Source organism: Aedes aegypti, chromosome 3 (genome assembly GCF_002204515.2).
Source record: "Aedes aegypti strain LVP_AGWG chromosome 3, AaegL5.0 Primary Assembly, whole genome shotgun sequence".
Lineage (NCBI taxonomy): Eukaryota > Metazoa > Arthropoda > Insecta > Diptera > Culicidae > Aedes > Aedes aegypti.
The window spans coordinates 80,683,074-80,705,367 of record NC_035109.1 but is presented as its reverse complement, the minus strand read 5'-3'; the positions used below and the strand labels follow the sequence as shown (position 1 = coordinate 80,705,367).

The 22,294-nt window shown below is 33.8% G+C and overlaps 1 protein-coding gene across 2 annotated transcripts in view; it reads right to left on the bottom strand.

Moving 5' to 3' along the window:
- Window positions 1–4,676: 4,676 nt before the first annotated feature.
- LOC5578015 (b(0,+)-type amino acid transporter 1) overlaps window positions 4,677–22,294 on the bottom strand; it is a 218,615-nt gene continuing 200,997 nt past the window's right edge. For both annotated transcript variants that reach the window (XM_021848856.1, XM_001656705.2), the window contains exons 7-11: window positions 21,259–21,486; window positions 14,157–14,253; window positions 13,943–14,092; window positions 13,706–13,874; window positions 4,677–5,306 (exon numbers count right to left, since the gene is read on the bottom strand). In XM_021848856.1, coding sequence (XP_021704548.1) covers window positions 5,236–5,306; window positions 13,706–13,874; window positions 13,943–14,092; window positions 14,157–14,253; window positions 21,259–21,486 — 715 coding nt within the window. In that variant the 3' untranslated portion in view covers window positions 4,677–5,235. The remainder of the gene's footprint in view (window positions 5,307–13,705; window positions 13,875–13,942; window positions 14,093–14,156; window positions 14,254–21,258; window positions 21,487–22,294) is intronic.

Below are 22,294 nucleotides of genomic sequence, written 5' to 3'. Positions count from 1 at the left end.
ATTGAAATAATTGATTAAACATTCCAAAAAAATTGAAGTAATGTTTACGATTGGATTTAGAAATTAGAGGTACTACGAGAAACGATCTCTGAAAATAAACCCTGGAGTGATAAGACATTTCTTGAAGAATCGGAAAGAAAACATCTAGATAAATCCCTGGCAAAACTCCTGATAAAATAATAAGGCAGATCTTTGGAATAATCCTTTTGAACTCCATATGAGATTTTTGGCAAACTCCTATATAGATAGATGTACTGCGGACTGTTTATAAAACCTTCCAAACTATCTAAAGAAATCAATCACAATGCAATATTGTATATACACTCCCGTGCATAAGTTTGGGTTCACCCCCTTAAAAACATACAAAAGTGTTCAGTCCATATCTCTGAGATTACACGTCCAATTGAAATTCTCTAAGCCGCATTCGGAAGGCAAAGAGTTATTCTTACTTCATATGTATTTTTCCAAAAACATTTTTTGAATTTTGCATACTAAATTTTTACTTGAAGTTGTGACATTTTTCAAAAAACATACTGAAAAAACATAACGAATTTTCTCAGCATTGGATCGACCAAAATTTTAAAACAAGGTGTTGTAATCTTATATTCTTTGAAATGCGCTCACGAAATTTTTGCGGAAAAATCTGAAAAGTATTCAAAATCAATGAAACAGTCATTCAAGTCATCGTGTAAAAGTTTGGGTTCACCCCTCAGTATGATGCAAATCGTGAAAAAGTTTGGGCTTCCTTTAGTTCAAACTCTTAAAAAAACGGTCGCAACATTTTAGATTTTAAATTGACATCCAGTATATTGCCATAAGACGTAGTTAACGTCAATAGAAGAATGAGCAAAGAAGCAGAAATTGGTCTGCTTTTATAGTGCGCTTCCCAACCCACGTATTTGAACGTGTTTGGTTGCGTAAGAAAAGGGTCGACATTTTCCCAATTTTCGACAGACTATCGACAAAAATCAAAAGTTTTCTTAATTTGAGTAAAATGTTGTATAAATTTCCGACCGAATGATTGCAAAATATTGAAAATCTATCGATAAATGGCTGAATTATTATATTCGAAATCTTACATAATTTCGTGACGGTCGCAATATTTTAGATTTTCAATTGACACCCGTAAGACGTAGTTAACGTCAAAAAAAAAGGAGTCCGCGGGATGTTCGTAGAACTTGAAAGGGGGCAGTTCCAAAAAGGTTGGGGAACCTCCATCACTTTTTCGACGAATCCAACATGAAGTGATTCAGTTCGATATCGTAGGTGTTGAAATAAGTTATATAAGAACATTCCTACATCATTTTTGTTGATCCAATAGGGCAACTATTGGTATACATTCAAATAATTATTGATTTACAATAAAAACTTAAAGTGGATACGAATAACTGACACTGAAGAAGACAGCAAGTGGTAGTCGAAATACGCGTATAAGATGAGCATTTAGGGGTGGAATTAAAAGGTACAAGGCACTCCATCTACTTTAAAGTTTCTCTATTGAGATTCTGCTCAGGGGATTCGAATACATTAATAAGAGGAATAAAAATTTTCGTTCTTCCGGCATACCGTCAACGTGACCAGCTTAACGCAGTCTGCCGTGGATTATACTATACGCTTGATAATACACTTTACCTAAGTCAATTTTTTTTCCATACAAATCAGTGTTCTACATAATGATTTGTATGGTCATGAAACGTCGAAAAGCGTGAGATTTTTTTTACGTTGTTTTTTTTATTGACCCGGTTTTTTACGCGGGACGACCGACCGACCGACGTAAAAAAAACCTTATTGTAATGCAATTCGTTTCTATTCAGTGAGTCGTACGCAACTCCTAGAATTTATGTACATAGAATTTATTGTTGCAGGGTAAACATTTGATCCGTCGTTGCTCGGCCCTCTCGAAAACAAGCCTGGTATTCATTCACGAAGGACCCCCCAAGCCTTGCCTCAAGTAGTATCTATCTGATTTTCCGACATCGTCCCCAAAATCGTGGTCAAATTCTCTTCCATTTCCCAGATTTTCCAGAAAACGTTCATTGTAAGGAGTTCATAGCCTGGCTGTGATATATTCGTGTTCATCAATGCACAACAGTGTACAATCTATTTGGTAAAATAATTTATTCTTTGCTCCAAATTGTTGCCTTCTTTAATGTAAGATTTGTGGTCTTCTTTTTTTTGAACCATTGTTCTTCTTCAGGTCGGTCTTGCATTTTCTTCTAATACCTCCGAGTACCTTGGTACTGTCAATATCTTCCAGCCATACCTTACATAAGATTGGGTTACCTGTCAAGCTATGTATCACACCTGTACGGACGCTTCTCGTTTGTCTTGTCCGTTTCTAGATTTTTGAAATCCAAATCATCTTCAGCGAAGAAGCCGTCCCATCCCTAGCTCAATTTGGAGGTTGTTCACAAACGAATTCGGAATTCCAATTGGGTTCGCGACTTTGGCGCGCAATTTCTGGTTTCTAATATCTCTGTCTGTCTGTCTACTAAACTGCAATCAAGTAGAAAATAGAGCAAAATAAAATAAAAATAAGCTTGCTAAACTAATCTACAGATGAACCGCCGGTACGGAATGATAGCTCCTTAGTGTACCGATCGGTCCATTTGCTCTCTTTATTACAAACAAACGACACAAATTTATCATATATTGATATGGTAATATAAAAAAATATGTTCTATGTACAGTATCTCGTAAGATCTCGTTTTCCTAAGTTTCCTGTAAAGCTCAACAGTTCACAACTACTATTTAGAGTGCCCCTCGGAGCGGGTGTTCATGATTTTCAAATTCTTATAAATTCCTTCGACTTGTCTGGCCTTGACTGGTGCCTTATTAGTGTCCTTGCGAATGTGTGACATAACGGGTTTCTGATTTTTTCGAGCAATTTAGGTTTCACCAACTCCTGCACCAAGCTGGCGAGGCAATGGTCGTTCCCCAAACAATAGGTTTTTCGTCGGCCTTTTCATCTCGTTCATGTACAAACTATATAGAAAATAAAATACAGGATAAAACCACAGCTAAAATATCATTACATAACTATCGTTAACAGAACATTCGGGGAGCGACCATTCGGGAATGATCCGTGCAGCTTCGCTTTTTAAGTGCGTATTTTTTTGGGTAAGCAAATCTTACACGAATGTCTTAATGTAATCCGCTGCAAGCAGCGAATCGCGAGTGAGATACGAATCGAGTCCAAATTTTTATAATCCAATTGTCAGTTTTTTTCTATGTCGATAATATCACACTTTCTTTCCGAGTAATTACGTAGAGCACTGGTTCGCCAATAAGAGGGGCGATAGAAACGATCTGCCGTGAGATAGAATGGTTAGAAAAGGTGGTTCAAAACATCGTTCTATTCGATTCTAGCTAAGGTTCTTAGTGTCCTCTCAAAATTTGAGCTAATTCGGATGAAAATTGAGATTTCCCAAGCTCTTCAAAGTTTTAATGGCAAGTAGTATGGGAAAAACAAGTAATTCATGCAATCAGTTACAGTTTTTGCCTTTGATGGTAATATTATTGAGCAGATACTAATAGCATAGACCAACAGACCTAACACTGACGGATTTCTTATCGATCACTTGTTTGACAATCATTCACTATGTTCTTAACTCATAACTAGAGGCGCGCGTGCCTTTGACATTTTGCACTAGCGCCTTCTGGTGATCTCGTTGCACAAACCAGATGATCATGGGGTGATTTGGGCGTTTCCATTCAAACTATTAACGACTTGTGCAGTCTCAGTTTTTATAAACTTTGGGAAGACTCTCACTATTCTATATAGAATCGAACGAGCGATGTGGACCAACTCGATTTTTTGGACCATCCTATCAGTTAAACTCTAGATACAGTAGGATATTTAATGGCCTAGAACACTAGTTTAAGCAGACTTCCGGAGATTGTGTCCTTCCTAATAACAGTGTTTCAAAATCAACCTCAACAAAGTTGCTCCTTTCCGACTCTCGCCATTTTCCACACAGCGAAAGTGCTGTTGATTGCAATTTTCGCGGGGTTTATCGCTTACAAAAATAGTCTTTTTCACCTTTCTTCAGCAGGCTTGATAGAAACTCCTCTGCGAGGCAAAGAGGAGGCGATTTTGCCGTTTTTCTGAGGAGAAAAAAATAAACTCAAAATTTTCAACACAGATCCTCAAGCGATTCGAGTGAGAGTGCAGAAAAATGCGAGGATTTTTTCAGACACTCTCTCTCTCTCGTTGCGATGCTCACCATCACTCACACTTCAAACAAACTCTCGAGTCGGCCGCCCGAACAGACAGTCCTCGGGGAGTTGTGAGAGCACCCTTTTTTGATGGAATTTAACTCGGTTTTTTTTTGTGCTGCATCTTCCTCGCTCATTTTTCGTTGCCTCGCTGCTTAGCATTTTTTGGCTCCCTCGCAAAGAGGCACTGGCAGCACGCTGCTCTAGAGTATGTCACCGAACTCTGATGATGTTGAGGAGAATTATCAAGCCTGTTCTTCAGCCCTCGCTCAGCTTTTTTTTAAGAATGCGTCCAATAATCTTCTGTCTTGTTGTTGCGGCTTCGAATTCCGTACCTTCATCGATTAAATTTCCATTTGTATACAAAATTTATCCAAAAAACTAAATACATAAAATGAAAACATTTAGTTTCGGGTTTGTTTCTGGTAAGGTTTTCTGTTTTTGGTATGGCGTTTCTCCTTCATTTTCTTGATGTTTTGAGCAGTGTTTGTGTCTTTACTGTTGCTTTTTGTTTCAGTGTTTCACACGTGTTTTCTTCCGGCGAAGATGCGATGTTGGTTGAAATTCTGCAACGATGGACAAAACTCATTTTTCGAATGATTCCGCGACTCATTCTTGTACTTGCTACTGATTGGCACATTCATTTTCTCCTCTTCTTCCTCCCGTGTTATTGCTATTCAAATTTGTGTGTTCGACCACGTGGTAAATTTTTGTCATTACTTCTATTCGTAAGCGCAATGATGTTGGGATTATTACAACGCAGTTTTTCTTGAGGTTAGGTATGATGGTTATTGAATAAATTGCATAGTGAATAGTAGATTGAGTGGTTATTCTACTGAACAACGACTAAGAGTGATCCATCAATCAATTTTATGGCAACATGATTCGTAAGGTAGTGTGTTGCAAACTTGTTTGAAATTTTCCGATTTTGCCGCCTCAATTTTAGCTCAAATTTAATTCTTTGGTGTCAAGCTGTTGCATATTTAGCAACGGTTAGGGTCTAACAGTGCAATCAGTTCAATCAAACATGGCCATTGATGTGGTGGGTACGACTTCGAACAGCATTTGGAAGAAGAGAGTGAAGTTGTCTGCAAAAGAGAAGAAATGAGATTATTAGAAATGAAAAGTAACGTAACATTAGGTAAAATTGATCATTTTCGATAGTTTTTTATTCGATTCATAACGTAGTTTGTGTTCACCCCCTAAAAACATACAAATGTGTTTTGTCCATACCTCTGTGATTACACGTACAATTGAAATTCACTATAATGCATTCGAAAGGCAATGAGTTATCCTTACTTTGTAGGCGTTTTTCCAAAAAAAACAGTTTTTGAAATCTGTGTACGAAATTTTTACTTATGTAACCTTGATTTTACGACCCGAAAGACGAGAAGAGAAACTAAACATCGTAAATGGTTACTCATAAACAGTGACTTAAACGCCACCTTCAGAAGAAGGGTCACTGTTACCGTTGAAATCCGGCTGGAGACGTCTCCAGCACTTTTTTAACAGGGCGGGTTGGTTTTCCCAAAAAAGTAGTATAACCAGGGCTGGGAATGGTAATAGTATTGTAAATTTTGCACCTTATCGGACGCGATGATTTGTAATCGTCGCCGGTGAAACCGTCGCCAAAATCGTCGCCAGCCAAGCAACCGCTGTGGATATGACTTTTCACCAGTCTTACGAACACAATGGCAAATCACCTCCTTTGATTTATTTTCTGGCATTTGACATTTCACCAGTCTTGCCAACACAAAGGAGCAATTCCACCGAACATGACGAATTTTTTTTTCAATTTTAATTTTTGTATATTTTGATTCACCTGAAAATTTGCATACAGATTCTTTATGACCAAAAATGCCATTTTGCACCTTCAGACCGCCATTTTGAACCTCGCCTTATTTTTGAGAAGGGCGTATCGGAAAATGCATGGCAAATCTTTAAAAAACTGTAATTCTAAAACGGTTTGTCCGATCGATTTGAGATCTTCTACAAAGTTGTAGGTATTGCTTAGGACTATATGGAGAAAAATATGCACGGTAAAAAAAAGTTACAGGTTATTTTTTATTTCAAAATCGATTTTCTCCAGAAACGCAGTTTTGATTTTTTTTATTTTTGGAAATGTTTTAGGGGACAACTTATGTGATTTATTGCACAATGTTTCAAAATGGAAGAATTATGGACAAAAAAGTTATAATTTTTTAAAAAATATTAGATTTTGAAAAAAAAATCGAAATAGAGGAAAACACTAATTTTTTATGTGATTATTTGAAAGTACAGAAAAATTGCAATCGAAAAGTACTTAAGTAATTTTTTTCTAGGTTGCAAAAATTTCGAGATATACTTATATTTATATAAAATTTTCATATAAAAAAAGTAAAATAGGTCCTTTTCAAACATATTTCGTGTTTCTCCATTCCAGAAAAAAAATATTTTGATTGAGTGAATCGTAGCTGAATTGTTTATCGTTTGATCAAAACCTATATACTAAAGTATTTAAAAAGTATGCACGGTAAAAAAATAAAAACGAAATTTTCATATGAAAGTTTGAAGTTCATTGTTCTTAAAAACCGCAAAATTGATGTTTTTAATTTTTGGATATGTTTTGCAGCATATTGTTTGTAGTTTATTGCACAATGCCTCAAAACGGAAAATTTTTGGATAAAAATAAATTATTTAAAAAAATAAATAAAACGAATTTATGTAAAACGATATTTTTGGTGCGTTTTTTTGAGTACAGAAAAATAACTATATAGTTTTAAATATAAATCGAAAAATACTCAAGTAAAATTTAGCTGAGATGAATCATTTCCGAGATATATACGGTAAATCTAAACGTGGCATTAAAAATGTGATTCTATCACAACGTTGTACCTTTGGTCCCCAGGGCTAAGCCCGGCTAATGGGTAAAACCCTCTCATCGCGGCAAGATCGTACAACCGTGGAGAAGGAGTTTTTTTTATATATATACTGCAATTTTATTTCTTAATTATATCAACTACTTTCTGGTTATCGTCACAGCTCGAAAATTGTCTAACTTCAATTTGTGTTTCAGAGATAGGGATAAACGAGTGATATTTCTGAGTGCCTTGAACTGTTTTTGCACTTGAAAATAGTTGGTTAAGTTCTTGTGCAATGATATCATATTCCTCAGTAGTTGAATAACAAAAGAAGATTTGTGTAAGCTGCTCTTCTTTCCGATTTTGAGCCCAATCATATAGTTCCTTAGCATTTTTTATCGGATGTTCACGTTCTTTGGCAAGACTGGCTCTGGTAGCCATACGTTTTAGTGTCCCTCCTATGGCATCGCATGGCCCTTTTCCATGTGATGTTGCAAAACAAAGCCATTCAACTTCTATATCATATTTGATTTTAAATTGCCAAAGAGTTGAAAAGTTCTTCCTATTTTTATACTGTGATGCAGCTCCGTCAGACATAAAATATATCTTGTTGACAGTTAATTAGATATGAATGAGTTGACAGATACAGAATCGTGGCGCAAATCTTCTGAAATTACAACAAAACTTAAATGATTGACTTTGCCATCTTGACGATAATATATTACAAACGGATGCAAAGTAGCTTGCTGAGCATTCCAATGATGGTTTTGAACTTCATCTTGAAGAATAAATGAGTAGTTTTCCGAAAAATCACAAATTACCACAAGTTCACCTTCTATCAATTTTTTTTTGTGTTATTTAAAAATGTAGCGTGCTCTTTTTTGATGAAATCATGAGGTATTAGTTTCTCTAATTTACGAGTAAAATATGATACAAATTCATCAGGCTGCTTTAAAAAAGTTTCAATATCACACCTGTCGGTTGTGACCCACTGTTCAAATTGTAATTCGTCAATAACATTTTATTTTTTTACCGTGCATATTTTTTTACAAATAGTCCTAAACAATACTTACAACAACCGCAAAATATATCCAAAAATTGAAAACATCAATGTTGCGGTTTTTAAGAACTATTAGCTTCAAATTTTCATTCGAAAATATCGTTTATATTTTTACCGTGCACTCTTTTTTCAATACTTAAGCATAAATGTTTTGATCAAACGATAAACGATTTAGCTACGATTCGCTCAATCAAAATATTTTTTTTTTCTGGAATGGAGAAACACGAAATATGCTTGAAAAGGGCCTATTTTTCTTATTTTATTTGAAAATTTTATATAAATATGAGTATATCTCGATATTGATGCAACCTAGAAAAAATTTACTTAAGTACTTTTCGATTGCAATTTTTCTGTACTTTCAAATAATCACATAAAAAATTATTGTTTTCCTCTATTTCGATTTTTTTTCAAAATCTGTATTTTTTTTTTAAAATCATAACTTTTTTGTCCATAATTCTTCCATTTTGAAACATTGTGCAATAAATCACATAAGTTGTCCCCTAAAACATATCCAAAAATTAAAAAAAAAAAACAAAACTGCGTTTCTGGAGAAAATCGATTTTAAAATTTTGTTTTTGAAATAAAAAATAACCTGTAACTTTTTTTACCGTGCACATTTTTCTCCATATAGTCCTAAGCAATACCTACAACTTTGTAGAAGATCTCAAATCGATCGGACAAACCGTTTTCGAGTTACAGTTTTTTAAAGATTTGCCATGCATTTTCCGATACGCCCTTCTCCAAAATAAGGCGAGGTTCAAAATGGCTGTCTGAAAATGCATAATGGCATTTTTGGTCATGAAGAATCTGTATGCAAATTTTCAGGCGAATCAAAAAATACAAAAATAAACGGGTTTGCGAAACGGCGTGGAACCGTTCAAAGGCGAAGCACCTGCTTTGATTGGTTTGCTGGCGACGATTTTTTCAATCTGTTCAAAAGTTTGCGGCGCGTTTTGTAGTGAATGAAACAGACAATAGTAGGCTTGAATATCGCGAAAATCACGTGGCTCTCTCACTACAGTAGTTTTAAATCGCGAATCTCATCAAGTAGCCTATGTTGGGTTCATGAATTTCTCTAAATCAGTAGTGTCATTGAAGGCTGTAAATGCGGGAAATGCAACGGGAAATAGAACATTTTTCTACAGTAGTTTTGGGTTGCCCTTAGCAACGAGTGTTTTGCTATTTTCAAGGCATTTGGCCTACAGCAGCGATATCAGTGAGTTTCACTGGCTTTGCTGACTGTGATTTGTTACGCTTGCCTACTGTAGTGTGAATCTCATAACTTTTCCCAATCCTGAGTATAACTTAATCAATCGAATTCAAGTCAACTAATCAATTATACTCCTTGAAACATAATCGAACCATAATTAGGGTAAGTGTTCCGTTAGTTGTGGGTGTTCCTATAGTTGCGGTAGTGCCGTTTTCACTGATTTTATTGCATTAGTCACATAACCGACACTGCCAATCAACGTATTGGCTTGTTGATACACAGAATAGTTGAAAAGAGCGTTCAAATTGCCTGAAAACTGATGAAATATCACTAAAATTGCTAAAACTTTTCCTACTTGTACCAATAGTTGCGGTAAAGTGTTCCTGTAGTGGAGGATTCCATAAGAAAACAACGGATACCGCAACTATAGGAAAACAAATTAAAAATATACCGCAACTAAAGGAACAGTGTACCAATAGTGGAGGTATTATTTTTCACTGACATGCCGTGGATTACTGCGATGAAATTATTTTTCTCATTGAGTAAATGGGCGTTACTTCTCGTTACAATATTGGTTTGTACATTAATTGCGCTTCTTGAATTTAGGCGTTTGAATGAAGTTCAATCGTGCTTAGTACCTCCACTATTGGTACATCTACCCTAGCAACAAACAACTACACTCAAAATAATCCAAACGTCATTGTTACGTGGAAACAAACGTGGTTTTTTTCCATCGCACTTTTCACGTAGCTCTTACGTTAATCATAGGTAGCCCAGAACTTACGTTAATCATAGGTACCCGCATGAACTTTTGAACTTCGTCCATTCCACCGGCGCTACACATAAGAGCTACGTGGATTTTCCGGTAGCCTTTAGGCAGCGTTTCAATAGCACCTAGATGGTTTTGCATTAAATTTAACTGGAATAAAGACCAACTTTGGAAGAAAACTAATTCCCAACTGGAAAATGTAAACAAATCTAAAAGATTGTGATATTTTTATATTCAATCTGAGCATTGTGAATCCTGTTTTCCAAATGTTGTGAGTTTGTTCCGTCTTGTTGTAGCCTTCGCGTGCTATAATTGATAGAGGTTATAAATCAGGTATAAAATATGAAGTAATGCAGGGATTCTTCGGTATACAAAGCATATTTACCATAAAATCGATCTAACACAGGGTTTAAAGTTCAGCAGCTTCGGTAGTTCTTCAAAAATCAAGCGGACGCCATCTTAGGATTTGCGCTCAACACCGAATGTACGTACAATATGCAGATGTCAAAATGAACTTAGGAACCTATGTGAATTTCACGTAAGTGCGATAGGTAACCTCAGTAACAATTACCGATTCACTATTTGATGGTTATGAATGGCTTAATGATCTTTATCTTAGTCAGGTGAAGTGGAGGCAAAATGAATTTGGAATGATCTACGTGATTTTTTACGTAGCAAAGACGTTTGGATTTTTTTGAGTGTACATACTCGAAACCGCTACACGCAAACAAATTTTGTTGTATAATCTACCGAATCCATGGTAGAATTAAGAACTGCACCAACGATTTTCAACCGACTACAAAAATCTGTTAAGTTTACTATAATCTGGTGAAAATCACTGAGCAGTGCAGTAAATTTGACTATGTCCATAGTAGCATCCACTACAAAGCATTGTATTTCAATCCGTGACACACACCGTACAACACAGTGTGGTCAAAAGTATGATGCTAAACTTTTCAAATCAAGAATGTTTCTAGTCAAAAATACTACAACTCTGGTTAAATCAACAGAAGAAATTTTCTTGTGTAGTGATGGTGACTATGTTTTGGTAGAGTTAACAGATTAAGGTGATTATAGAACGAAGCCACACCTTAAATTTTCAAGAGCACAAGACTTAAGAACCAAACAGCGCTTCGCGTTGAAAATCTACCCCATTGGTCACCACCAGCAAGCAAGCAAATTTATTGGTTTTCAACGCGAACAGTTGTCAGATTCTCTCGTCTTGTGCACTTGAAAATTCAAAGTTTGGCTTCGTTTTATAATCACCTTAATGTAGTCGGTTGAAAATCGTTGGTGCAGTTCTTAATTTTACCATGGATTCAGTAGTTTCTACAATAAAATTCATTTCAGTTTAGATGATGAAATTCGAGTTAATGGTGGAGACGCATTGTCTTTCACGGTTGTTCGGAAGTAGACCGCTAAGTAGCTGTAATTCAATTCAAAATACCGTAAATGGGATTAAGTTGATCACTTTTAAGCGATTTTTTTTCAATTGAATCTGGTGGGATGCCATTATTGTCATCCAGATTTTTTTTAAAACAGTACTGGTTGGATATTTATCGAATTATGTAAAGGAAATTTTGATAAAACCCTATAAAAATATCATAAATAATTTTTAGAAGCCAAAAAGATTCCGGGGTAAAGTTGATCAATTACGGTGATACGTTTCCGAAACTAAAGAGATATGCTTTTCACTAAATATGGGATCACTGAATTTGAATCAAGTCTCAAAAATCTTAAAACTTGTTGATAAATCAGCAAATGGAACACTTTAATTTTGTGATTCACAGAATAAACCACATCAAACGCCTAACTGTAGGCAATTTCCATTGAAATTGGCAATCTGTTCACGAAAAGAGCATTTTTCTTCGCTGGAAATGATTTTTTATCCTCAACTCAAATTTGAAAGTGGGTTAAGGAAACATATCTGGAATGAACACTACAGTTTATTTAAATGGTGTCTTCATGTGGTCTTAGTAATAGTCGATTGTTTGAAGAAGAACCCTTCAACAGTTCATTAAACATTTCTATGAAAACCTGCTTTTCCATGATATAATTATTTTCTATGTCAAACCAAATTAAGGAAAATCAAGTAGAGGTACTAGACCAGTGGTTCTCAACCTTTCCGGAGCCGCGACCCCCTTTGAACCTTTACAAACATCTTGAGGACTCCTAAAGATGGATGTTCTTAAAACCAATGTTTATGGGAAAACCGAATCCCTAAAAATGATTTATCTTTCCGGTCGTCACGCGGTTGACCATCGCCAGAAGCACCACGTTGTTGCTGAGAACGAAAAGAGTGGTTTTTTCAACTGTGTTGTACAAAATATACACTAAGAATATTGAAGTGTTATCTGATGTACTGGGCAGTGACTCCTACAAATCATGCCTGTAATCCACAACAGATTTTAAAAAATCGTCAAGTTCTGGACAAAATTTAATAATTCACGCAGGGCAAGTAGGAACAACAAAGAGCCGCATTTATGTGCGGTTCAGAATAAAGTAAAGAACTTTGGCATTTTCTGGATCCACTTTGACGAGAAGAATTTTCTCGGCCGAATCGTCTGAAACTTGGCATTAAGAAGCGCTTGAAAACAACGAAATTTGTGACCAAATATGAGCTTAGCAATTTAAAAGAAACCTTGAAGTGAAACAGAAATGCAAAGAATAAAAAAAATAATAAAATACCAAAACTTATCCAAATTTATTCTTGGGTGACCTTAAATAATTCAAAAGGATATTTCTTAAACAAAAATTCTGGCGATTTATATGGAATTATGGGTTGAACTTCAACTTCATCTTTTCATCAAATGTATCCAGAGATTCATCCAACAGTTTGTTGAAAGAACGAGAGAAAAACTTCCAATAATTCGTTTAGGATTTTTTGCAGAAATACTTCCTAGATTTTTTTTTGCAGAATCAACATTAGCAACAAATCCAGGAAACTTTTCTAACGCTCTCATGTAGATGCTCTACATAATATTCTGAGCAATGCCACTTAGATTTTTTCTAATAATTTCTGAAAGAATTGATTCAGGCGTAAAACCACTATCTGCTAGCGATGCAGGGAAACGCCATTTTTTTTTGACTTGATTGCGTTACAAGCAAAGAATTTGATATAAAGCCGATTAATTATACATGCATTAATCAGATATAATACTAAACATTTATTTCAGGTAAAAATTTCTGACATCGGAATTTCATAGTGAACGCACCAACCATTAATGTTGGAAAACAGCCAAAAAGGTTGGACATGCTTGATATAAATCTTCAACGTGTTTGGGCCACTTTTACATCACAACCGAAATGATTGAAAATTCTACAGAACACTGCCGTAATGAAATTTGTTAGGAAGATATGGGAGACTGAATTTTGATGTTTTTGTAATTTGAATTGCCCTAATCCACATATATGCGAGAAATTTGAATTTCAATGTATTTCTGCAAGAACAACCATTCTAAATTAAAAAATTCGTGATGAAACGTTTGTTCAAATTAAATCTAATAAACTCTATGATTGTTGTTCATCAAAACAAAAAAAAAAAACGAAAAAAATGTTGGAAAATTTAAAGTAAAGAAGAAAGTGTATAAATTTTAGTAGAAACTCACCCATGAACTTCGGATGGTAGCCCCAGTGCACGAACGGTACGTAGAAGATGAGTCCGGCGAAAATGAACACCACCGCGTACAGGTACTCGATTTGTGGTTTCTCGATGATGGGCGCCGCCACTAGGTAACCGGAAATGACCATAACCAGTATTGGAATGATGAGAGGAACCTGAGTTGGAAGAAATTAAAACAAATTATTGTAACGAATTCTATAAGTAGGCATTTCTCGTAACTCACCTTGTAGGGCCTTGGGTAGTTGGGTTTGGTATAACGCATCACAATCAGAGCCAGCATCGCACCACCGTAGAAGATCCAGGCCGTGAAGCTGAAGAAATCGATCAACGAGTCAATGGTACCGTAGAGGACCATCGCGCCGGCAATCAGCGACTGTAACGAAAGGATCCATTAGATTCAAATTGTTGGAATTTGACTTCTGCTAGATGAGCTTTACGTGGAAAATCAGTCCAGGAGCTGGTGTCAAACGACGAACATGAACGTACGACAGGATATCCAGCAAATGTCCCTCACGGCTTGCCGCAAAGCACAGTCTGTAAGAATAGAATAAAAAAAAAAAAAAAAATAGTCAGCGAGGTGTGAATGATCCGATCCATCTGTTTTGAATGGGACCAATAATCTACAGATGTTCGGTTGTTTCGATCTTCTGCATTGTACCTACGGCCAAATAATAATGGTTGGTATATAATTACTTATCCTCTTGTCTGTTTCAGTTCATTAACACTTGTCCGCCTAAGATATTCGTCACTTACACGGACGACTAAGCCTCAAAATCAGTTGGAACGCTAAATTCAACCCACTATATCTCGGGTATCCTAGGTCCGATTTACAAAATTTTGGCACCTACAGAAATGTATGGGCTTCTAGATTTATGTCAGGTTTTTGAAATATTTTTGGAAACTACTGTTTGATTTGTAGTACTTAAAACACCGGAGCAAGTCCTAAAAAAATTAACTAACCGCTAGTATTTTGTAGATAACATAGAATTTATCGCGATAACCTATAGATTTTTTTATTGTATGATGATCGTATTAGTGTAACCAAACAATTGGCATTGAATAATTGATTGTTAGCCGTTCAAAGAACTACAATATATTCACAAAACTGCGTAGAATACAGAAAAAGTACATTTTCAATTATAACTTGAAATTTATCGCGATGACCCAAACATTTTATGATCTTAAAATAGACTCATATTTAAGGCCATCAAATTTTCAGAACACTGATAATGAATTTCTGTTGGAAAAACTACAATATTTTCACAAAATAGTGAAAAATTCAGGAAAATACAGATTTTTTACAGTAATTTCATATTTATCGCAATGACTCATCAGTTTTATAATTTTAAATTCTTCGTATGTTCATGAGAAACAAATTTCCTGAACATCGTTGATCGCTGTTTGTTTAAAGAACTACAATATATTCACAAAACTGCGTAGAATACAGAAAAAATACATTTTCAATTATAACTTGAAATTTATTGCGATTACCCAAACATTTTATGATCTCAAAATATACTCATATTTAAGGCCATCAAATTTGCAGAACACTGATAGTAAATTTCTGTTGGAAAAACAACAATATTTTCACAAAATATTGAAAAATACAGGAAAATTCAGGTTTTCTACAGTAATTTCTTATTTATCGCAATGACTCATCAGTTTTATAATTTTAAACTCTTTGTATGTTCATGAGAAACAAATTTCCTGAACATCGTTGATCGCTGTTTGTTTAAAGAACTACAATATATTCACAAAACTGCGTAGAATACAGAAAAAATACATTTTCAATTATAACTTGAAATTTATCGCGATGACCCAAACATTTTATGATCCTAAAATAGACTCATATTTAAGGCCATCAAATTTTCAGAACACTGATAATGAATTTCTGTTGGAAAAACTACAATATTTTCACAAAATAGTGAAAAATTCAGGAAAATACAGGTTTTCTACAGTAATTTCATATTTATCGCAATGACTCATCAGTTTTATAATTTTAAATTCTTCGTATGTTCATGAGAAAAAAATTTCCTGAACATCGTTGATCGCTGTTTGTTCAAAGAACTACAATATATTCACAAAACTGCGTAGAATACAGAAAAAGTACATTTTCAATTATAACTTGAAATTTATCGCGATGACCCAAACATTTTATGATCTTAAAATAGACTCATATTTAAGGCCATCAAATTTTCAGAACACTGATAATGATTTTCTGTTGGAAAAACTACAATATTTTCACAAAATATTGAAAAATTCAGGAAAATACAGATTTTTTACAGTAATTTCATATTTATCGCAATGACTCATCAGTTTTATAATTTTAAATTCTTCGTATGTTCATGAGAAACAAATTTCCTGAACATCGTTGATCGCTGTTTGTTTAAAGAACTACAATATATTCACAAAACTGCGTAGAATACAGAAAAAATACATTTTCAATTATAACTTGAAATTTATCGCGATGACCCAAACATTTTATGATCTTAAAATAGACTCATATTTAAGGCCATCAAATTTTCAGAACACTGATAATGAATTTCTGTTGGAAAAACTACAATATTTTCACAAAATAGTGAAAAATTCAGGAAAATACAGGTTTTCTACAGTAATTTCATATTTATCGCAATGACTCATCAGTTTTATAATTTTAAATTCTTCGTATGTTCATGAGAAAAAAATTTCCTGAACATCGTTGATCGCTGTTTGTTTAAAGAACTACAATACTTTCACAAAATCTTGTATAATACACAAAATTCTGAAATTTCTTCTGCAGTTTATTGATTTTCTCTAGACCTTACCAATTTAATGACAATGCTTCAATTGTTAGATATAAAAATAAACATATTTTAAAACATTTTTTATGTTTTTCAAAGAACTACAACATTTTCACAAAACTGCGAATATTACAGGAGAAATACGATCCTAACAACAGTTTGAATTTTTTTTGCAATGATCCATGGGTTTTGTGATTTTAAAATATTCTTATACCACTTGTCCGCCTAAGATATTTGTCACTTACACGGACGACGAAGCCTCAAAATCAGTTTAAACGCTAAATTCAACTTACTATATCTAGGCTGTCCTAAGTCCGATTTACAAAATTTTGGCACCTACAGAAATGTATGGACTTCTAGATTCATGTCAGGTTTTTGAAATATTTTTGGAAACTACTGTTTGATTTGTAGTACTTAAAACACCGGAGCAAGTCCCTAAAAAAACGAAATTTTGCCAATGCCTGTAGACAACTTGAAATTTATCGCGATAACCTCTAGATTTTTTAATGTATGATGATTGTATTAGCGTAACCAAACAATTGGCATCGAATTTTTGATTGTTAGCCATTCAAATAACTGCAATATATTTACAAAACTGCGTAGAATACAGAAAAAATACATTTTCAACTATAATTTGAAATTTATCGCGATGACCCAAATATTTTATGATCTTAAAATAGACTCATATTTAAGGCCATCAAATATGCAGAACACTGATAATAAATTTCTGTACGGAAAACTACAATATTTTCACAAAACAGTAAAAAATACAGAAAAATAAAGCCTGTCCACGATAAATTTCGGACACGGATGGCGGGTGTACCACAGAAAGTTCGAGAATTTTACAGAAAGAAGGATTAACATCCTTGTCAACTGTTTATTTTGTAGATATAACTCTTTTATTCTGAAATAAACAATTGTTTTTGTTGAATTATGAGTAACTTTTTTTGCTGCCATTATTTGGGTGTCCGAAATTTAACGTGGACAGGCTTTATAGGTTTTCTACAGTGATTTCTTATTTATCGCAATGACTCATTAATTTTATAATTTTAAACTCTTCGTATGTACATGAGAAACAAATTTGCTGAACATCGTTGATAGCTGCTTGTTCAAAGAACTACAATATATTCACAAAATCTTGTATAATACAGAAAATTCTTGAATTTCTTCTGTAATTTATTGATTGCCTCTAGATCAATTAAAAGATTTGAAGTATTTTAAGTTATAAAAATAAATATATTTACAGAACATTTTTGATGTTTTTTGAAGAACTTCAACAGTTTTACAAAACTATGAATAATTCAGGGAAATTACGATCCTAACAACAGTTTTAAATTTATTGCAATGTTACATGGATTTTGTGATTTTTAAAATTTTGTCATAATGCGTCATCGCAATGAATATCAAACTACACTAGATATGAGAAAATTTAAAAATTGTTAAATTCATGGGTAATAGCGATTATTTTAAACTATAGCTCAAACTATTTTTTTTTCTGCCATATGCTACGCAGTTTATTATATATGTTGTGACTCGTTAATTGTACAAATTACAATGAAAAATGTTTGGTAATATAAATTCGAACTTCATTGTTAGATAAGTTTCAAGTTATGTACAAACAAACGCTTAATTTTTTTAGACTAGCTTCAGTGTTTGTAGTACTTCAAATCAAACCATAGATTCCAAGCACATTTCTATAACCGCACATGAATCTACAAATAAGGACAAACTAGGGTTGAAGCGATCCACTTTTTTTTAACACCGTCATCCATGTAAGTAAAATATCATTAATTGCGTTATTATCAGTAAATTGATGTCATTGCAACAATAATGGATTAGCAACAACTTGTAGTTGTAAGTCTCAAATATGAGAAAAGTTTAAAATCACAAAATCTATGGGTCGTTGTGGTAAATATGAAGTAAGATTTTTGAAGGTATTTTTTTCTGTATTATTTACAATTTTTTCAGAATGGTTTAATGCTTTGGAGAAACTTTAAAGTTTGCTCAGTTAATTTATGGTTTATGATATGAAAAAATATAATAAAATCATGAAAACGATATCTCTTTGTCACAATTATTATACTTCAACGGAAATCTGATATATTTCTATTATAATAAATAATAATAATTAGATATGATTTGTGCAAATATTATCAATAAATAGAAATTGTTATATTACTAATTTTGTAAACTGCTTGTCGTGCTTTGAAACGCAACCATAGCCAGAGACTGTTCTGTATTATTCGTGATTTTGTGAAAATATTGTAGTTCTTAGAGCAAATAGCCATTGTTGAGAAAGTTTGTTTTTTTTCAAAACTTTATACCGGTTTTGAAAAATAAAATCAATTAGTCATCTTGATATATATGAAACAAGAGCAGTAACAGTATATTCTTGTATTACATGGTATTTTGTGAAAATATTGAAGTTTTTTAACGAAACTTCATCGGTTAATTTACACAAGCTTGCCAACTCTAAATGATAACATTTTATTTAACGTTTTCAAATTATAAAATCCATGGAACATTGTGGTCAAATGCAGGCTGTTATTACGATCTATCTTTTCTGGTATTTTCCACAATTTTGTGTAGATGTTTTAGTTCTTTAAAAATCTCCAAAAATGTTCTGTAGATATATTAACTTTTATATATGAGTATGCTCCAAACCCTTAAAATGATATGGTCCAGTGATTTGCAGTTGGCTGACAAAACGTCGAAAGTTGGGAATTGGAAAAGAACGAAATGAACTTAGAAGATTTATTCTCTTCCGAAAGAATAAATAATTCGATATTTTTTTCTTTTCGATGTGTTATTCCTTTCGACGTTTTGTCATTCAACGTTTGTTGTGTTTTGACCCGTTCTGTCAATTTATATGTGAATCTGAAAAATTTTAAACTGTGGAGATTATAAGCCAATGCGGCAATTTCAAAATTACAGAAGAAATTTTATATGTTACTGTATTATACATGATTTTCGAGCACACTTATTTTTCTTGAAAATTTACAACAATTTAGAAAATTATACAGATGGTAAAATGTTCAAACTTCGGTAGCAACATTATACGGTAATTTGTGAAAATATTGTAGTTCTTAATAAAATTTCATCGATCATGTTGTGCAAACTTGACAACCCTAAATATGAGAATATTTTAAAATCATAAAACCCATGGATCATTGCAAAAAAAAAAATCAAACTGTTGTTAGGATCGTATTTCCCTGTATTATTCACAGTTTTGTGAAAATGTTGTAGTTTTTTCAAAAACATAAAAAATGTTTTAAAATATGTTTATTTTTATATCTAACAATTACTTTAAATTGATAAGGTCCAGAGACAATCAATAAATTGCAGAAGAAATTTCAGAATTTTGTATATTATACAAGATTTTGTGAAAGTATTGTAGTTCTTTGAACAAACAGTGATCAAGGATGTTCAGGAAATTTGTTTCTCATGAACGTATAAAGAAGAGTTTAAAATCATAAAACTGATGAGTCATTGCGATAAATATGAAATTACTGTAGAAAATCTGTATTTTCCTGAATTTTTCACTATTTTGTGAAAATATTGTAGTTTTTCCAACAGAAATTCTTTATCAGTGTTCTGAAAAGTTGATGATCTTAAATATGAGTCTATTTTAAGATCATAAAATGTGTGGGTCATGGCGATAAATTTCAAGTTATAATTGAAAATGTATTTTTTCTGTATTCTACGCAGTTTTGTGAATATATTGTAGTTCTTTGAACAAACAGCGATCAACGATGTTCAGGAAATTTGTTTCTCATGAACATACAAAGAGATTAAAATTACAAAACTGATGAGTTATTGCGATAAAAATGAAATTACTGTAGGAAACCTGAATTTTCCTGAATTTTTCACTATTTTGTGAAAATATTGTAGTTTTTCCAACAGAAATTCATTATCAGTGTACTGCAAATTTGATGGCCTTAAATATAAGTATATTTTAAGATCATAAAATTTTTGGGTCATCGCGATAAATTTCAAGTTATAGTTGAAAATTCATTTTTTCTGTATTCTACGTAGTTTTGTGAATATATTGTAGTTTTTTGAACGGCTAACAATCAATAATTCAATGCCAATTGGTTGGTTACATTAATACGATCATCATCATCATCAAATCTATAGGTTATCGCGATAAATTCTAAGTTATCTACAAATCACTGCCGATTAGAAATTTTTTTAGGACTTGCTCCGGTGTTTTAAGTACTACAAATCAAACAGTAGTTCCTAAAAATATTTCAAAAATCTGACATGAATCTAGAAGCCCATACATTTCTGTAGGTGCCAAAATTTTACAAATCGGACTTAGGACAGCTGAGATATAGTGGGTTGAATTTAGCGTTCCAACTGATTTTGAGGCTTCGTCCTCGGTGTGTTAATTAGAAGAACATAAACATCAGTAGAATTCTGGTCATGTGCCAAAATGTTCTTGTAAATAACTCTTCCCATAAGGTGTACATTGGGGTGGATCAAATGACCGTTATGCCAAATGACCCAGACCTGGAGGCAACGGTCCCACTAGCGCTCTGGCTACGCTAATACACCTATATCCAAAAATGTAATTGTAACAAATATTTTTGGAAAACATCAACCTCGTTGAACCCTCCTTAGACTTGATGGAATCCGTTCGAATTGCCACAATAGCTGCTAGGGCTCCGAATGAACATATTTGAGAAATATAACTTAATAATTTTGCAGTTTGATGGGCCACCCTAGTGTGTGTACAACATTCGTCACACAGACTTACCTTCCGGCGGCAAACAGGGTTCCGTTGGCGCTGCCAAACGTGCTGATGGTGACACTCAGCGGCATCAGCCAGGCCAGCGCCCCCAAAATGCGATTACCGAAGGTGACCGCCACGGCTTCCGATTCGATCATCTCGGTTGCCGACATGGCCGCCAGGTAGGACACGTTGATCAGCGCGTAGCAGAGCGTCACCAGCGGAATGCCGATGATGATCGAGCGCGGCAGGTTTCTGGCGGGTAGAGGAAGATACGTGTTAGGTTCTTATACATCATAGGAAAATGTTTTATTAGGTCGACTTCGTTTGCTTTTTGAATAGTGTTTAATTTGTTGATACGCAGATACGGTTTGTTTGGATAGTTTCTTAGTATATTGAAACGTGACTTTTGATCCAAACAATTATGTGATTTATCACTATCAGTGACATAAAACAATTATTTATTCATAACCTTTAGATATAAAAATGGATCTATGACAAATTTCAATAGCGATTTGAAACAACTTAATCAAAGAAACGATTTTTCTCTCTCATACTTTTCAAGATATTTACGGAGACAGAATTCAACTCAATTCCGTAGTTTAGCCCAATTACTCAATTTTAGGGGCCCCAACAAATTCTACTTTACGACTTAAGAAATACTTTGAACGATAACTTAAACCAATAAAACGACAAAAACTTTTTAAAATCTGATCCAACGATGTAAGAAATTCAAGGAGATTACATAAATTCTTGGTGTAATAATTTACGACCATGGTAATTAATCTTACTTTTTCAAATGTAATGGAGGCCTTTAAAAACAATTCACACAGCTTTTAAATGTTGATTAATAGCGAACAAAGGATTTTTCAATCAGAATAGCAGTACTATGTTACCTGTGATAAAAAAGGCTTAGAGACCAAGTCCAAACTGTAAAACATGTTATACTTTCTATAGTTTAAAATATATTCGCAAAGTTAATCTGTTCCTAAAACCAAACAAAGGTGCAATCCAACTCAACTATAAGGCCGTGCACAAGCCTCAACGATCATACCAATTGATT